This window comes from Pongo abelii, chromosome 2 (genome assembly GCF_028885655.2).
Source record: "Pongo abelii isolate AG06213 chromosome 2, NHGRI_mPonAbe1-v2.0_pri, whole genome shotgun sequence".
Taxonomy (NCBI): domain Eukaryota; kingdom Metazoa; phylum Chordata; class Mammalia; order Primates; family Hominidae; genus Pongo; species Pongo abelii.
In genome coordinates, this window is record NC_085928.1 from 76,129,837 (window position 1) to 76,146,983 (window position 17,147).

General features: G+C 39.6%; 1 protein-coding gene across 4 annotated transcripts in view; it reads right to left on the reverse strand.

The window, feature by feature from the left end:
• The window catches only part of CNTN4 (contactin 4), a 992,918-nt gene that overhangs the window by 325,369 nt on the left and 650,402 nt on the right, over window positions 1–17,147 (reverse strand). For all 4 annotated transcript variants that reach the window (XM_054551881.2, XM_054551876.2, XM_054551877.2 and 1 more), the window contains one exon: window positions 4,505–4,631. In XM_054551881.2, the coding sequence (XP_054407856.2) occupies window positions 4,505–4,631 (127 nt within the window). The remainder of the gene's footprint in view (window positions 1–4,504; window positions 4,632–17,147) is intronic.

A 17,147-nucleotide genomic window follows, 5' to 3' on the forward strand; every position in this document is an offset into this window, starting at 1 on the left:
TGGTTCCAAGTCTTTGCTATTGTGAATAATGCCGCAATAAACATACGTGTGTATGTGTCTTTATAGCAGCATGATTTATAGTCCTTTGGGTATATACCCAGTAATGGGATGGCTGGGTCTAATGGAATTTCTAGTTCTAGATCCCTGAGGAATCGCCACACTGACTTCCACAAGGGTTGAACTAGTTTACAGTCCCACCAACAGTGTAAAAGTGTTCCTATTTCTCCACATCCTCTCCAGCACCTGTTGTTTCCTGACTTTTTAATGATTGCCATTCTAACTGGTGTGAGATGGTATCTCATTGTGGTTTTGATTTGCATTTCTCTGATGGCCAGTGATGGTGAGCATTTTTTCATGTGTTTTTTGGCTGCATAAATGTCTTCTTTTGAGAAGTGTCTGTTCATGTCCTTCACCCACTTTTTGATGGGGTTGTTTGTTTTTTTCTTGTAAATTTGTTGGAGTTCATTGTAGATTCTGGATATTAGCCCTTTGTCAGATGAGTAGGTTGCGAAAATTTTCTCCCATTTTGTAGGTTGCCTGTTCACTCTGATGGTAGTTTCCTTTGCTGTGCAGAAGCTCTTTAGTTTAATTAGATCCCATTTGTCAATTTTGGCTTTTGTTGCCATTGCTTTTGGTGTTTTACACATGAAGTCCTTGCCCATGCCTATGTCCTGAATGGTAATGCCTAGGTATTCTTCTAGGGTTTTTATGGTTTTAGGTCTAACATGTAAGTCTTTAATCCATCTTGAATTGATTTTTGTATAAGGTGTAAGGAAGGGATCCAGTTTCAGCTTTCTACATATGGCTAGCCAGTTTTCCCAGCACCATTTATTAAATAGGGAATCCTTTCCCCATTTCTTGTTTTTGTCAGGTTTGTCAAAGATCAGATACTTGTAGATATGTGGCATTATTTCTGACGGCTCTGTTCTGTTCCATTGATCTATATCTCTGTTTTGGTACCAGTACCATGCTGTTTTGGTTACTGTAGCCTTGTAGTATAGTTTGAAGTCAGGTAGTGTGATGCCTCCAGCTTTGTTCTTTTGGCTTAGGATTGACTTGGCGATGCAGGCTCTTTTTTGGTTCCATATGAAATTTAAAGTAGTTTTTTCCAATTCTGTGAAGAAAGTCATTGGTAGCTTGATGGGGATGGCATTGAATCTGTAAATTACCTTGGGAAGGATGGCCATTTTCATGATATTGATTCTTCCTACCCATGAGCATGGAATGTTCTTCCATTTGTTTGTATCCTCTTTTATTTCCTTGAGCAGTGGTTTGTAGTTCTCCTTGAAGAGGTCTTTCACATCCCTTGTAAGTTGGATTCCTAGGTATTTTATTCTCTTTGAAGCAATTGTGAATGGGAGTTCACTCATGATTTGGCTCTCTGTTTGTCTGTTATTGATGTATAAGAATGCTTGTGATTTTTGCACATTGATTTTGTATCCTGAGACTTTGCTGAAGTTGCTTATCAGCTTAAGGAGATTTTGGGCTGAGACAATGGGGTTTTCTAGATATACTATCATGTCATCTGCAAACAGGGACAATCTGACTTCCTCTTTTCCTAATTGAATACCCTTGATTTCCTTCTCCTGCCTAATTGCCCTGGCCAGAACTTCCAACACTATGTTGAATAGAAGTGGTGAGAGAGGGCATCCCTGTCTTGTGCCAGTTTTCAAAGGGAATGCTTCCAGTTTTTGCCCATTCAGTATGATATTGGCTGTGGGTTTGTCATAAATAGCTCTTATTATTTTGAGATACGTCCCATCAATTCCTAATTTATTGAGAGTTTTTAGCATGAAGGGTTGTTGAATTTTGTCAAAGGCCTTTTCTGCATCTATTGAGATAATCATGTGGTTTTTGTCTTTGGTTCTGTTTATATGCTGGATTACATTTATTGATTTGCGTATATTGAACCAGCCTTGCATCCCAGGGATGAAGCCCACTTGATTATGGTGGATAAGCTTTTTGATGTGCTGCTGGATTCTGTTTGCCAGTATTTTATTGAGGATTTTTGCATCAATGTTCATCAAGGATATTGGTCTAAAATTCTCTTTTTTTTTGTTGTGTCTCTGCCAGGCTTTGGTATCAGGATGATGCTGGCCTCATAAAATGAGTTAGGGAGGATTCCCTCTTTTTCTATTGATTGGAATAGTTTCAGAAGGAATGGTACCAGCTCCTCCTTGTACCTCTGGTAGAATTCGGCTGTGAACCCATCTGGTCCTGGACTTTTTTTGGTTGGTAAGCTATTGATTATTGCCACAATTTCAGCTCCTGTCATTGGTCTATTCAGAGATTCAACTTCTTCTTGGTTTAGCCTTGGGAGGATGTATGTGTTGAGGAATTTATCCATTTCTTCTAGATTTTCTAGTTTATTTGCATAGAGGTGTTTGTAATATTCTCTGATGGTAGTTTGTATTTCTGTGGGATTGGTGGTGATATCCCCTTTATCATTTTTTATTGCATCTATTTGATTCTTCTCTATTTTTTTCTTTATTAATCTTGCTAGCGGTCTATCAATTTTGTTGATCCTTTCAAAAAACCAGCTCCTGGATTCATTTATTTTTTGAAGGGTTTTTTGTGTCTCTATTTTCTTCAGTTCTGCTCTGATTTTAGTTATTTCTTGCCTTCTGCTAGCTTTTGAATGTGTTTGCTCTTGCTTTTCTAGTTCTTTTAATTGTGATGTTAGGGTGTCAATTTTGGATCTTTCCTGCTTTCTCTTGTGGGCATTTAGTGCTATAAATTTCCCTCTACACACTGCTTTGAATGCATCCCAGAGATTCTGGTATGTTGTGTCTTGGTTCTCGTTGGTTTCTTCTGGAATCGTGATTAGATATTTTTTCTCTCTTTCTTTCTAAAGTATTTTGCTTCCGTTTGTCTCTTTCTGCTGCCTCTGGAGGATTTCTTCAGACCTATCTTGCAGTTTACAAATTCTTATTGTATTTCATCCGCTACTAGAACCACTAAGGTTTAATGTTTGAAATACACAATTACCTGTGCTTTACAGTCTCTTTGGAAGTCAAGCTTATTTCTTGTTCACATTTACTCTAAACATATAGCCCTTGTATCCCAGGTGTATTCTGGGAGATGTTCTCACGTTGGATTCTCCTGTGGGTTGTCTAGGCTTTGTCTTGTGACCTCTGTTCTCTGAAGCCATGAAAACCAAAGCTCAATTCATACTTGTAGTTTATTAACATGAAAACTGCCTTTATTGTTCAGCTTATTTCTTTGGGTTCCAAACCTACTTACTTGTAGACTTCTGACATTTCTTACTTTCCTGCCAGTTTACTGATATAGTTTAAAATGTGTTTTTTTAGTTAAATATATGTGGTTAGGAATTGTTAATGTTTTCAAAGAGAAAGTCAATCAGGATATTTAATTCCCAGCACTACGAAAAACAGAGGTTGGATATTTAGCTTTTCAGGAAACAATCAGCTCCTTAGACTTTCAGGATATCTATGATGCCTGTCTAAAAGCTCTTTACGGGCTGGGCATGGTGGCTCATGCCTGTAATCCCGGCAATTTGGGAGGCCGAGGCGGGCAGATCACTTGAGGTCAGGAATTCGAGACCAGTTTGGCCAACATGGTGAAACCCCATCTCTACTGAAAATACCAAAATTAGCTTGGCGTGGTGGTGCAAACCTATAATCCCAGCTACTCAGGAGGCTGAGGTGCGAGAGTCCCTTTAACCCGGGAGGGGGAGGTTGCAGTGAGCCGAGATTGAGCCAGTGCACTTCAGCCTGGGTGCCAGAGCGAGACCCTATCTCGAAAAATAAAAATATGGCCGGGTGCGGTGGCTCATGCTTGTAATCCCAGCACTTTGGGAGGCCAAGGCTAGCAGATCTCTTGAGGTCAGGAATTCGAGGCCAGCCTGGTCAACATGACGAAATCCTGTCTCTGCTAAAAATACAAAAATTAGCTGGGCATGGTGGCGCACATCTGCAATCCCAGCTACTCAGGAGGCTGAGGCAGGAGAATCACTTGAACCCAGGAGGCGGAGGTTGCAGTGAGCAGTGGTGGCACACTGCACTCCTGACAGAGTGAGACTCCGTCTCTAAATAAATAAATAAATAAACAAATAAATAAAAGCTCTTGGGCCAGGTACGGTGGCTCACGCCTGTAATCTCAGCACTTTGGGAGGCTAAGGCAGGTGGATCACCTGAGGTTGGGAATTCAAGACCAGCCTGACCAACATAGAGAAACCCTGTCTTTACTAAAACTACAAAATTAGCCGGGCGTGGTGGTGGCATGCCTATAATCCCAGCTACTCCAGAGGCTGAGGCAGGAGAATTGCTTGAACCTGGGAGGCGGAGGTTGCGGTGAGCTGAGATTGCACCATTACACTCCAACCTGGGCAACAAGAGCAAAACTCGGTCTCAAAAAAAAAATACATAAAATAAAATAAATAAATAAATAAATAAAAGCTCTTTATGTAACCAGCATTGTGTATTTGTTGATTTTAATAACAGAAACTATATGCATGTAAACACATGCTTTTAAATCAACAAACCTGATATGAGGTTTTGGATTTCCTTTAACTTCACAATTGAGCTTCACTTTTTTCTCCTCAGAATCCAAAGGGAACATTACAGGACTTGGTTCTTGAATAAAAATCGGGCCATGCAGTGTGGAATCATCTGAAATGAGAAGAGAAAATGTCCAAAATGAAGAATCCCTTCCAAATAGGAACAACAACAGGAAACAACAACATAAGGAAAATAATAGAAAGAAATTAACAAAAAATAGTAAGGCACAACAGGCTGTGTTTCAGCTTCTGGAAGAAAATTTCCCATTGAAGGTTAATCTTCTGTGGATTATGACGAAGTGAAAATATAAGCTCCCTTATTTCACATTGGTCCTAATTTTACTAACAACTTCCAGGCGCAGGCTGCTTGACATCTCCCTTTCTCTCCTCTATGTATTGTTCTGCTTGTCTTTAGCCTACCGCTTTACTTTGTGCTTCCCGTATCCCTTTTGTGCTACTGTCATTGTGGACTGCTGTCTAGTGTCATAAAGCTAACATTTTTTTCTGTGCTGTAATGAGATGATAAAATTAGAAAGAAGCAAGGACGATACTGTAAATAAGTCAATAATGAGTAACAGCTCCGTATTGCTAATATACACAACACTTTCTCAAAATGACTATGTAGGCAAATAAAGAACAACCTACAGTCTTTATTCTCATATTATCTGCAGTGAAGGACTAGGTTCTTTGTTTTCCCAATGTCTTATGAAGCCATATATGGTCTACCTTGTGTAAATGTCACATAGCTGGTACCACACATGATTCAGTAACACCCAAACTGGTCTATAACAGGTGCAATGATTTGAGTCCACTGATTATGTGCTTGGATGGTGAAGCGACGTTAAAACAGCTGTGCATTTCTAAGTGCTTTCTCTCAATAAGAGAAACTGGATGCATGAGACCTATTTTGTCACAGAGCAGTAACAAAGTTCAAAGACTGGAATGATCCACAAACCATACCTTAAGTGGCAGTGTAGACTATGCACACAATAAATATTGTTCAAAATGCATCTCACCGCTTATGCCCATGAAAGTGATTTTCATTTTTCAAAATCAAGTTCAAATTCTTTTTCCTGGAAGACTCTGCTAGACCCTCAACCTTTTTCTTTAATATAATTTTAAAACTATATTTCCCAAGACACTTATCTTTTTCTACTAAGTGCATTTAACATAGAGTACACTTTATTTTCCCTTGTTTGGATTATAAGCTCTTTGAAAGCATGACTGTATCTTACCTATTTTTATATCTCTTGTAGGACGAAGTACAGTGGTATATATAATACACGGTGATCAATAAGAATCTGTTTTACTTTGAAGTATTTTTTTTCAATTTTTAATGTATTCAATTAGCTTACTTAGGCACTGCCTGATGAGTTTTAAGATAGAATCACCAGAAGCTATGATGTAAAGTTACATTAAATATCACCCTGCAGCTGGCAGTCCCCTTATATGTGATTATTTTGAAGGGCAAGAATTGCACCTGCTATCCTTGAAAAACTTCATAACCAGCCTTTTGTTGATAGGTGATAGGATGAGACTGAATTCATTCAGGTGCATCAGTATTGAGAAAAAAGAATAAAGTTGGTTTGGGGATCTAGGTGAAGCCTGGCAAGGTAATTTCTAAGCCATTTAACATTTAACTCAGAGAAAAAAAAAAAAAAAAAAAAGCACTTCGTGCTAAGGGTGAAATAGAAGAAAAGTTAAGAAGACAAAATGACCAAACAGAATTCCATCTTATTATTGGGGACTGAGGATGGCCCATGATCTTGTTGTGAGAAAGAGATGGGTGAGGATTCAGAAAGACCATGGACTGAGTTTCAATGCCTTGGGTCAAATACTAACTCCAGGACCTCAGGAAAATCACCTAGTCTCTACCTGCCTCAAGTGTTTCATCTATAAATCAATAAGATTAGACTAGGCCAGCGATTCTTTATCAGTTAAAAACGGGATAACAGGCTGGGCATCGTGGCTCAAGCCTGTAATCCCAGCACTCTGGGAGGCTGAGGCGTAGAGGATTGCTTGAGCCCTGGGGTTCAAGACAAACCTGAGCAACACAGGGAGACCCTATCTCTACCAAAAATTAAAAAATTAGCTGGGCTTGGTGGCATGCGCCTGTAGTCACAGCTACTCAGGAAGCTGAGGTGGGAGGATGGCTTGATCTCAGGGGATCAAGGCTGCAGTGAGTCATGATCATTGCCAGCATACTCCAGCTTGGATAACAGACCAAGACGCTATCTCAAAACAAAACAAAACAACACAAAAACAAAGAAAGGGAAAACAGCCAGGAATATTTTCCCATAAACACACATGTACCTACACATTTAATTTGCATTCAAAGATGTCATGAATTATATCACCACTACCACTGTCTCTCCTTATTCCATTTACAAAATACCACATCAATAAGAAGTTAAAACAACCAAAAAAGAGAAGATTTATGAAAGCACACAAAATAAAATCATGGAATAAAAGTACACAGACGTGGCCAGGTGCGGTGGCTCACACCTGTAATCCCAGCACTTTGGGAGGCCGAGGTGGGTGGATAATGAGGTCAGGCATTGGAGACCACCCTGGCCAACATAGTGAAACCCCATCACTACTAAAAATACAAAAAAATTAGCCGGGCATGGTGGCATGTGCCTGTAATCCCAGCCACTCGGGAGGCTGAGGCAGGAGAATCTCTTGAACCTGGGAGGCAGAGGTTCCAGTGAACCGAGATCACACCACTGCACTCCAGCCCAGGTGACACTGTGAGACTCTGTCTCAAAAAAAAAAAAAAAAAAAAGAAAGAAAAAACACACAAACATGCACTTAAAAAAAAAATTTGTGTTTAAAGTTGGATATTTCAAAATCCAGATATTTACATTTCAATTTCATATTTTTAACAATTACACAGATATTTTCAAAACAAATTTAGGTACTGGTCAAATGTTAGCTCATTTCATTTCAATGGTAAAGAATTAAGTGATTTTTGGCACATCTAGGTAAATGAAAAACGTTATTCGTCAAGATCACTAATAAAGCAGCAAGTTTGGTGGATTTTCTCTAAGAGAGAAGTATTTCCATTGTTGTCCCCAATTCCAAAATTATGTGTGTGTATATATAATATCAATCATCTGAATTCATTGGTGTTCCCTGATTTGAATTTCATACAGAAATATAGAGTCTATTACTAGTAATTCCAAATAAGAATAAAACGTAATAATGATTACTCAGGATGCAGCTGACAGGCAGTGGATTAACATCTGTACTATTTCTCAATGTAGCCATGCCATATTTAAATAACAAAAAGATATTTTTTCTGTGTATTTTGTAACAAGAATTAATAATGATGCTTTGCATTCACTATAAATAATGCATTTCATCTAAAGTTTTTATTTTCTCATAGTTAACCAAGCTCACTGCCTGAAAATTAACATTAGCATAAAGGGAATAGTATTTCGGTTCTCATCGAAGGAAATCCACAGGCTTTTGTGCATGAGCTATTTGGGCTCACAAAGATGAAGGGAGAAATTTTAGAAAGTTTAGCTATCAAGGTATTAAAAAAACCCAGATATCCTAGCTTTTAAACCTTTGGACCAGGGTTAACAATGTTTTTGAGAAAAAAGAGTTGCTTTATTTCACCAAAACCTTGAGGTGCCTGGGTGAGACAAAGAGTCCTGAGAGAGGCGTTCTGAGATGAAACAGGGGGAGAGGCATCCCTAAGTTTGTTCTATCTCTGTGTGGTAGCCACAAAGTGACTTTCAAGTGTCTTGAAGGCACACACAAAAGACTGCATTTACCGTTTTCAAAGCCTAGAAGATAAAGTTCATCTTTTTTTTTTTTTTTTTTTTTTATCACAGTAAGTTGTTCTATGTAACCAGAAGAGTGGCTGTGATTTTCAGTCTAAAGAGGTAAAGAGCATCACAGCAAATGACAGAGGACAAGATTTAATAATACAATGTGCCTCAGAGTTAGACTGTAGACCACCTGCATTATTATCATGCCATGCTTGTTTTATCAAATCTCAGTCCAGACTGACTACACCAGAAGAATCTGGGGTCCATTAATCTGCCCTTTAACCTAGCTCTCTGGGTGATTCTTTTGCACACTGAAGTTTGAGAACTACTAACACAGATCCTTCTATTCCTAGCTCTCCATTTCATAAGAACAGAACATCAGCCAACACCGGTTTTAGACCCACTCCTAGACACATTTTTTGGGGGGCAAAGTCTAATCAACAAATCCTTGCTTGATAACATTTAGAGAGGTAATTTTAGCACACGCCTGCCTGGACTAATAGTTGAGAGGGAAGCATCCAGGAACAGAAAGTTATAAAACTGACTCACATGAATGTGTCAAGGCATAGGACTGACATATAAACTAACCCTTTCTTAGAACACTTGTAGTTGAACTCTAGAAGCTAATTGTGAGTCACCACCCTCCCCAACAAGCACTGCACTGAATTGACAAAGAGCAGGCATCCTTAGAGATCACAATAGTCCACTGACCTATAGTTATAGTTTGTCTTCATTTCTACACACAGCATTTACACTGTAACCACTACCATTTATTTATAAGTAATGAATGTCTTCTTATTTCAGTGACAGGATGTTGGGATTAATGTTTTTACACTTGGGTCCCCAAAAGGGTGAGAGTCGCCCCGGGGCCTCATCTGCCTTGGAGAAGTTAGGGGTATGGGCTCACATTATTAGAAGAGGGGAAGGCAATGATTTTCCACCCTTCTAGGAATTCCTAAAAATCATGTTAAGAGGAGGAATGAGGGAGTGAGCAGTAAGACTGCCAACAGCTCACCTACAGTCTTGTGGATTCCAGACCATTGATGTGACACACAGCTTGGGGGATCTAGTGCAGGTGCCAATACTGTTACATCATGATTTCATGATTTCCTGAGTTCGTTTCTCCTTGGTAACTAGGTACCTGCCAATCAGTCACTAGGCTAACTTCTATCAGACTACCAGTGTTATGTAAAGTTCCATACCACAGTAATTATCTTGAATTAGGATGCATAAACTCATCTTCATAAAGGGAAGGGAGAAGACTAGGCTGAAAAAATCTGCTTTCATGTTTCAACAAGGAGTGGGAAATCTTTGGATTATCAGAAAAAAACACAGATTTCATGACCAGAAACAAGTGTCCCAGAAGTAAAACATAATGTCTGGGCTAATATGAAATTTTTGGATTACTGAAAGAGAGGCACAGAATCATAGAATTTTCTATTAGAAAATATAATTTAATATTATTTTCCTAGGTTACAGAATAAAAATGACCACATCTGTAATGGAAACAAAATATTTTTTGACTTAAAAAAAAAAAACAAAAAAACAACCCTCTAAGAAAAAGAGTAATAAAGCACCTCTCCGCAGCCAGGTGTCACTTAATTTATTTGCTGTATTGGAACATCAATGATCTCTATTTTTTTTCTTTTAATTAATTTGGCCCACTTCCACATTTTCCTGAACTTCTCTCCCAGGCAAGCAGGATACTACTCAGGCTGCTGGAAGCCAGGCTGGGCAAGAGAATCTGAATGGATGGGGCTGGGCTGAGGTTTTCTGGGGCTGAGCAGAGAAAAATAAGCCTGAATCTCAGGTGATGGTTAACTCAAGGAAGTGAGGCAGATGCCCAAATATCAAGCCCACAGGAGCAAGTACAGAACAAAATCTGGATTCCAAGGGAAAGGTCAAAAAAAGATAACACACATAAAGCAGGAAGCTAGAGGGTGGGTGGAGCTAGGAAAATTCCACTGATGCTAAATGTAGTTTTTTGGTTTTGATTTTTATTTTTACAGGGCATCTGTGAACAATTCTAGGAGCTGGACCAAGTCAGGCAGTAGATCTAATCTCAAAATAAACATTTCATAGAAAGCCACTTAGTAAAAAAGGTAAGTCAAACTATACCTAAAATAATTATTTCTCAAAGTGTGTCAAGAAACCTCCTGGCTGAAACAGGTGAGCATCCCTAATCCAAAAATCCAAAATCTGAAATGTTCCAAAATCCAAAACTTTTTGAGTGCCAAAGTGAGATAGTGACACCTGTGCTTGATGGTTCAAAGTATAAACTTTGTTTCATGCACAAAATTTTTTAAAATATTGTATAAATCACCTTCAGGCTATATGTACAAGGTATATATGAAACATTAATGATTTTCATGTTTAGACTTGGGTGTCATCCCGAGGATATCTCATTATATATATGCAAATATTCCAAAATCCACCGCCACCCCCCCGAAAATCCAAAGTCTGAAACACCTCCGGTCTCAAGCATTTTAAATAAGGGATACTCAACCTCTATCACCTTAGCTAAGGGTGCTTGTTAACAGGTAGATTCTTGAGTCCCTCCCAGACCTACTGGATTCTAATTATCAGGACTCAGGAAATAGCATTTGAGCAAGCGTCTCTTGATCTTTATGCATTCTAAAGTTTATTTTATTTTATTTTTTGAGATGGGGTCTCCCTCTGTCACTCAGGCTGGAAGTACAGTGGTTTGATCTCTGCTCACTGCAACCTCCGCCTCCCAGGTTCAAGCAATTATCCTGCCTCAGCCTTCTTAGTAGCTGATATTACAGGCGCGTGCCACCAAACCTGGCTAATTTTTTTTGTTTTTAGTAGAGACGGGGTTTCAGCATGTTGGTCAGGCTGGTCTTGAACTCCTGACCTTGTGATCCGCCCGCCTTCGCTTCCCAAAGTGCCCGGATTACAGGCGTGAGCCACTGCTCCTGGCCTATGCATTCTAAAGTTTTAAAACTAGTTATGAATTGAGCACAGACAACTTTCATTTTTCTTTTGTTTTGTTTTGTTTTTTTTTTTGAGATGGAGTCTCACTCTGTTGCCCAGGCTGGAGAGCAGTGGCACGATCTCGGCTCACTGCAACCTCCACCTCCCAGGTTCGAGCGATTCTCCTGCTTAGCCTCCCGAGTAGCTGGAAATGCAGGCGCCTGCCACCACGCCCGGCTAATTTTTTGTTAATTTTTTGTTAGCCAGGATGGTCTCGATCTCCTGACCTCGTGATCCGCCCGCCTTGGCCTCCCAAAGTGCTAGGATGACAGGCGTGAGCCACTGCGCCCGGCCACTTTCATTTCTAAACAGGTTAGGATCCCAGTGAAGAAAAACAACCCTGCGGAGTTTTGTTCTATGTGCTAGATCACTCTGTGGCTACTCCGTGGGATGAAGGCCACATTTCACCAGCATGACCCTTAGAACAGCACCCTTTTCTTTTGCTGGAAATATTTCCATCTGTTGCAAATTCAACTGACTCTGTTGGGAAAGAACAAAAATGCAATATTATGATTTCATCTTAGAAAACTAAAAATTCCAGGTTCAAGTCTACTTGTCATTGCTGTGGTGTTCCCACGTGTTGCACCTGAGAGTTGTTTAAGCCCTTAATCCTAATGGCAGGTATGAAGTGCTGCCATAACAGCCAAGAACCCAGCACTGTGATATACAGTCAATCTTCCTACGACATCAAATGGGCTGTTTGATTAAACACCTGGTCTTGGGTAGAAACACTTCAATAGCAACAATTTTCATTTGGGAAGTAAACTCTAGGATACCTAATGGGGAACACAAGGGCTTGAATATAAGCTTAGAATACCAGCCAGGGAAGACTGCATGGGTTTAGATATGAGTTGTATCTGGGTCACATCTGGAGGGTAGGTAGATGTTTGCATTATGCATGCACAGAAGTATCCTGGTGCAAACCAGAGTGGCTTTGCCCATATCCTGCAGAGCCCTTGACCAATCAAGAGAGTAAATGCTCCGTGTGTGTAATCAGTGGGAACGTGTTCCTTTATCAGATTGCAGAACAAAGTCACCAGGGAAAAGGAAGGGGAAGTTCTTCTGCTAAGCTGGGTTGTTGGGTGTGCTCTCAGTGTCCTGCTCATATTTCACTTTCTCCCTTACCACTCACACCAACAGGGAACCCAATGGGAAGAACCATTACTCCTTCCACCACCAGCACGTTCCAAGAAGGGCACACATAGGGCACACTGTGTCCTGCTGGCTGTGAACCTTCTTCTCCGGGCTTCCTAATGATTATGGAAATGCATTTTGGCTAAAAAACTGTAAGATCAGCAGCATCTCTATGGATCTAAATTACTCATAAAACGTATGGGCAATAACCTAAGGAAATTCACAAACAAATGAAATACTGTAACAGTGATTTTCCTAAGTGCAAGAATTCCTTTAAAATTCAATCACTGATTGTAGAAATGATGATTGGACAGCTGTCACACTATCATTACTAATACAATTTAGTGTTGTTAGTATTTATAAGACAGACAGCAAGACATGTTCAAAGGCCTTACCCAATTGCCTACTTGAAAAACTAGCCAACACACAGCATTTCTATTGAATAAGTATTCTATTTGGTTGTTCAGCTGAATAAAGCAGAGACAAAGCAAATATTAGAGACAGACATGCCTGCTTAAAGGATAAACATTTCTTTCATTTGTCATTGCTTCCGCCTTCCTTCTTTTAACCCCTCAAATGAGCATTTTAAACAGCAAGAAACAGAGAAGTCTACCGACAGCTCGTGTATGTCTGAAGGCACAAAGTGAAAAAAAACCAAATGAGAAGTGAACTCTTCCCAGACTATTTCTTTGTTCTCTTATTAACAAAATAATGCTGCCGCCATCATGCATTTGTGTCACACATAATGAGGCCCTAATCGTTTGTAATGCCAGATCTTAGAAACAGTGGTAGGACAAGGAAGTGCTGGGAAATAAAAAAGGTCTCTCCTTGGAGAAAAATTCTGCATTGCTTGAGGATTTGTAGGAGTGGAAAAGAACAGCAGTGGGGCTGTATCAACGTATCCTACTCTGACCCTGATCTTAAACCTTGACACATTCCAGGAACAATGGATTAATGACTCTTTTAAAAATAAGTAATTGGGTGATATTGACGTCAAGCCCTAGTTATGACAAGAAAGAAGCATTTCCAACAAATGCAAATACTTTGTAACTCATTTGGAGGCAGAAACTGACCTGAACTGATGGGAGACTATTTATAGACTCAATGTGAATATTCATATGCTTTGCTGCAGAATTAGAAATGTGTTTGATTATGCAGTGCTGACCCAGACTCAGCTGGGGATGCTATTATGTAACACTGGGCATGTTTTGTGGGCTATATTTCTCTTCTAAATTACAAACATTTTAAATTCTCAAACATTTCTGACCCAAATGGCTTCTGATCAGAGTTTCTGGGCCTAGATTGGATTCAAATTCCAATATGACATGGAGGCGACATAACCGTGTGCAAAGCAGACATTGTCCTGCCCTCATGAAATGTTTACTCTAGAGAGGACTAATAATAGTTATAGCCAATTTTATCTTTTTAATTAATAGACTTTATTTTTTCAGAGCAGTTTGAGGTTTACAGAAAAATTGAGCAGAGTACAGAGAGTTTGCCTACACTCCTTCTCCACACAGTTTCCCATATTGTTAACATCCTGCATTCCTGTGCTATATTTGTTACAATCGATGAGCCAATATGAATGCATTCATATTAACTAAAGCCCACAGTTTACATTAGGGTTCATAATGTATTGCACATGCTGTGGTCCTGGCAAATGTATTATGACATGTATCCACCATTACAATGTCACATAGAATAGTATACTACCCTAACAATCTAATGCTCCACTGCAGCAAACTTTCTGATTTATATTTAGATGCATTACTATCTACTCATGAGAATAAAAGTAGAGAAACATACCTGTATAACATTGATTGGCTTTAGCTAGAGAAATCTAAATGAGATATCAGAGTCACTAATTCACTCAATAGTGCTTCCCTAGTGGCACAACTATGTAGTGGACATCTGTGATTTTTGCCTCAGTGTCCACTGCTCCTTATTAGGTAAGAGCATTCTACGCTTTCTTTGGTGAACCAACCCTCCTACTCTTTCAACTCAAGTGGTTTGGATAGACTAAAATCCTCTGCACAGGTCAGGAGTAGCAGATAACACTGCTTAGCATTTATAAGTTATTAATACTTATTTATACATTATCAATTGGCCTGACCAATTAATATTTCATTTTCTTGGTTAAATTGGTTCCCATGCATGGTGGTGACCAAAGCCTGGATAATGAGACTCCATTGCAGGACTTTTCATAAAACTACAAGGAAAAAACCCTTTTGTAGTCTAGAATTGCTTACAGAAGGAAGCCTGGAGCTTCCAAAGACTCCCACATAGAGAGAGAGAGAACCTAAAAAGAGAATGAAGCCAAAACAGAAAAGAGCAAAATTAAAGGATAGGGACAGACTGAGTTCTGATGGCATTGTTTCAGCTCTGGAACAAGTTCTGTTCCAAGCAAGCTTTATCCCTAAGATTCTCAGACATGAGAGCTAACAGTTGCCTTCATTTAAGCAAATTTGAGTTGCAGTTGTTATCAGCTGCAGCTAAGAAACTCCTGATCAACACTGTATTCATAGAAAGATACACATCAATTTATTCAGTGAGTTATTTCTTCATGTCATGGTCTTTGTTCTATTCTTCTTATTTCTTTTTTGACACTTCTCCAAATGTACTTGTGTGTGTGTGAATACATACAAGTAAGACTGGTCTTCAGCAATGTGGCAGGCAAAAGCCTTCTCTCTGTGGACTTACTGTTCATTTTTGTGCCTGTACTTCAACCTGAGCACCATGGGATCAACTACTCCCTAAAAATCTGCTTCCTTGAACTGTGCGCCTTCTGGTATTTCTGGATGCATATGGAAAACTCCATCATGTGTCTTGTCCATGCCCTTCCCCACCACAGGACAGTTTCTTGTTGGAAAAAATATATATATAACCACAATCTAAGCCATTCTGGAGACTGTTAGCTTCAAGCTGGAATTCATACACTTTAATGGTGGCCTTTTGAAAAGATCGTTAACCAAAAGCAGTGCTAATGCCTTCAATATGCTTTTGTGTATTCTTTGTATGCATAAAGAATCTCCCAGACAGCCAGTTAAAAATGAAGACTATAGGCCTCCGTGGCCTTTCCCAAACTTTCTGATTACATAGATTTGAGGATGGGGTGCAGGCATATGCATTAGAATGTTGCACCTTGGGTTACAGATGCAGGTGATCTACAATCATGAGCCACTATTTAAGGAGGACAGAGGAGGGTAATTTCAGCAACCACATCAGGCTGTTTTAAGCACCAGGTGGCTGCCAGAGCTGATAACCAAGGAAAAAAGAGCACTTGCATGGCTCTCAAATCAAATACCGGAAATGCCTCTCTTTTATGCTCTGAATGAACAGTGTCTCCCATTATCCATGCTCACAAGGATATATTTTTCTGTTTAATAGGAGGTATAAATGATCTAGAAGATCTGCTTTGGCTTCTGACGCTTTAGTTGTCATGTATTGAGAGTACTATAATCCAGAGTTGTCCAACGTTTTGTGGGACTGGGAGAAACAACCGTTTCTTTCCCCAGCTATCTCTCCAACCCTCCCAAGAGCCAAACCATCTTCCTTCTCGACTAAACAAAAGTACGACCAAAGTATAGAGGTTGCCTTTTCTACATTCAGTCATAATTTCACAGTTTCCTGGAGACCATCTGTTTTAAGCCCTTCTGGGGTGAACTGCTGGTGTTTTTAACTCCCCAGTGACACCCTCTGTTCCCCACTGCCTTCCCTGATATTAAATTGCCCAATCACAGAATGCCTGCAGGCAGTACTTTCATGTTATATGCACCGCAGCTCCTCAACTAATATTCATGAACCTTTGCACCTGTCTCTTTGGCAGCTAAAGTACCCTACTTCTGTCTTTCTCTAAATGTTTCAGGTTTGTAATTTGGCACATAGTGAATGCGTCAATATATATACTAGGAAGCGTGAAAGGGAGTAATCTGAAAGCTACTCAAGCAAAACTTTGAGAACATATTTCCAACAGGTCCACTAAATTTGAGTTTGGTATGCTTCTCTTTCTGGTGTGAAACTATTTTAATTATTTTTCACGTTGTTTCTTAGGAGACAGGGCTATCATGATGTCTACAGTGAAGTTGGGAATGAGAACACAATGTAGATAAAGTTTATGGCAGGTAAGGGGCTCCAGATACGGTTCTTCCTGGTGGGACATTGGTATTTTAATTGAAAGTTTGTCAGGAAATCCAAACCAGACATATGTTCTACATTACCCACTGACTGAAACTAGAAAGTCCTGTCAGAGAAGGATAAACAAAGCCATAATCATTCAACTTGGGCAGAGATTTGCTCAGCTTTGAAAAAAGAGTATTTACAAAACCACAAATCAACTCTGACTCTCCCTTCCTCAAAAGATAACCCCTATGTATCCTATTTAGAGCCATGTAAAATAATGACAATAATAACCATCATTTACTGAGTGCATAATAAGGTTAGGCTCTCTACAAAGTAAAAATGGTTATTGGGGGCTGGGTCATATAACCCACAGACAAGAGCTATGCTCTTCCTCATTTAATGATGGAAAAGAGAGGCCTGGAGACAGGTCACCGTTATAAGAGGTTGCAGAACAGGGACTGAACTTGGTTTCTTCTAAGATCAGAGCCAAGTACTTAATGGCATTATGATATACTATGGCAACTGCTCTCTATGCATTACCAGCACAAAGTAACACATGAGATTCTAGTATGCTGCGCGCTATGGTTTGAATGTGTGTGTCC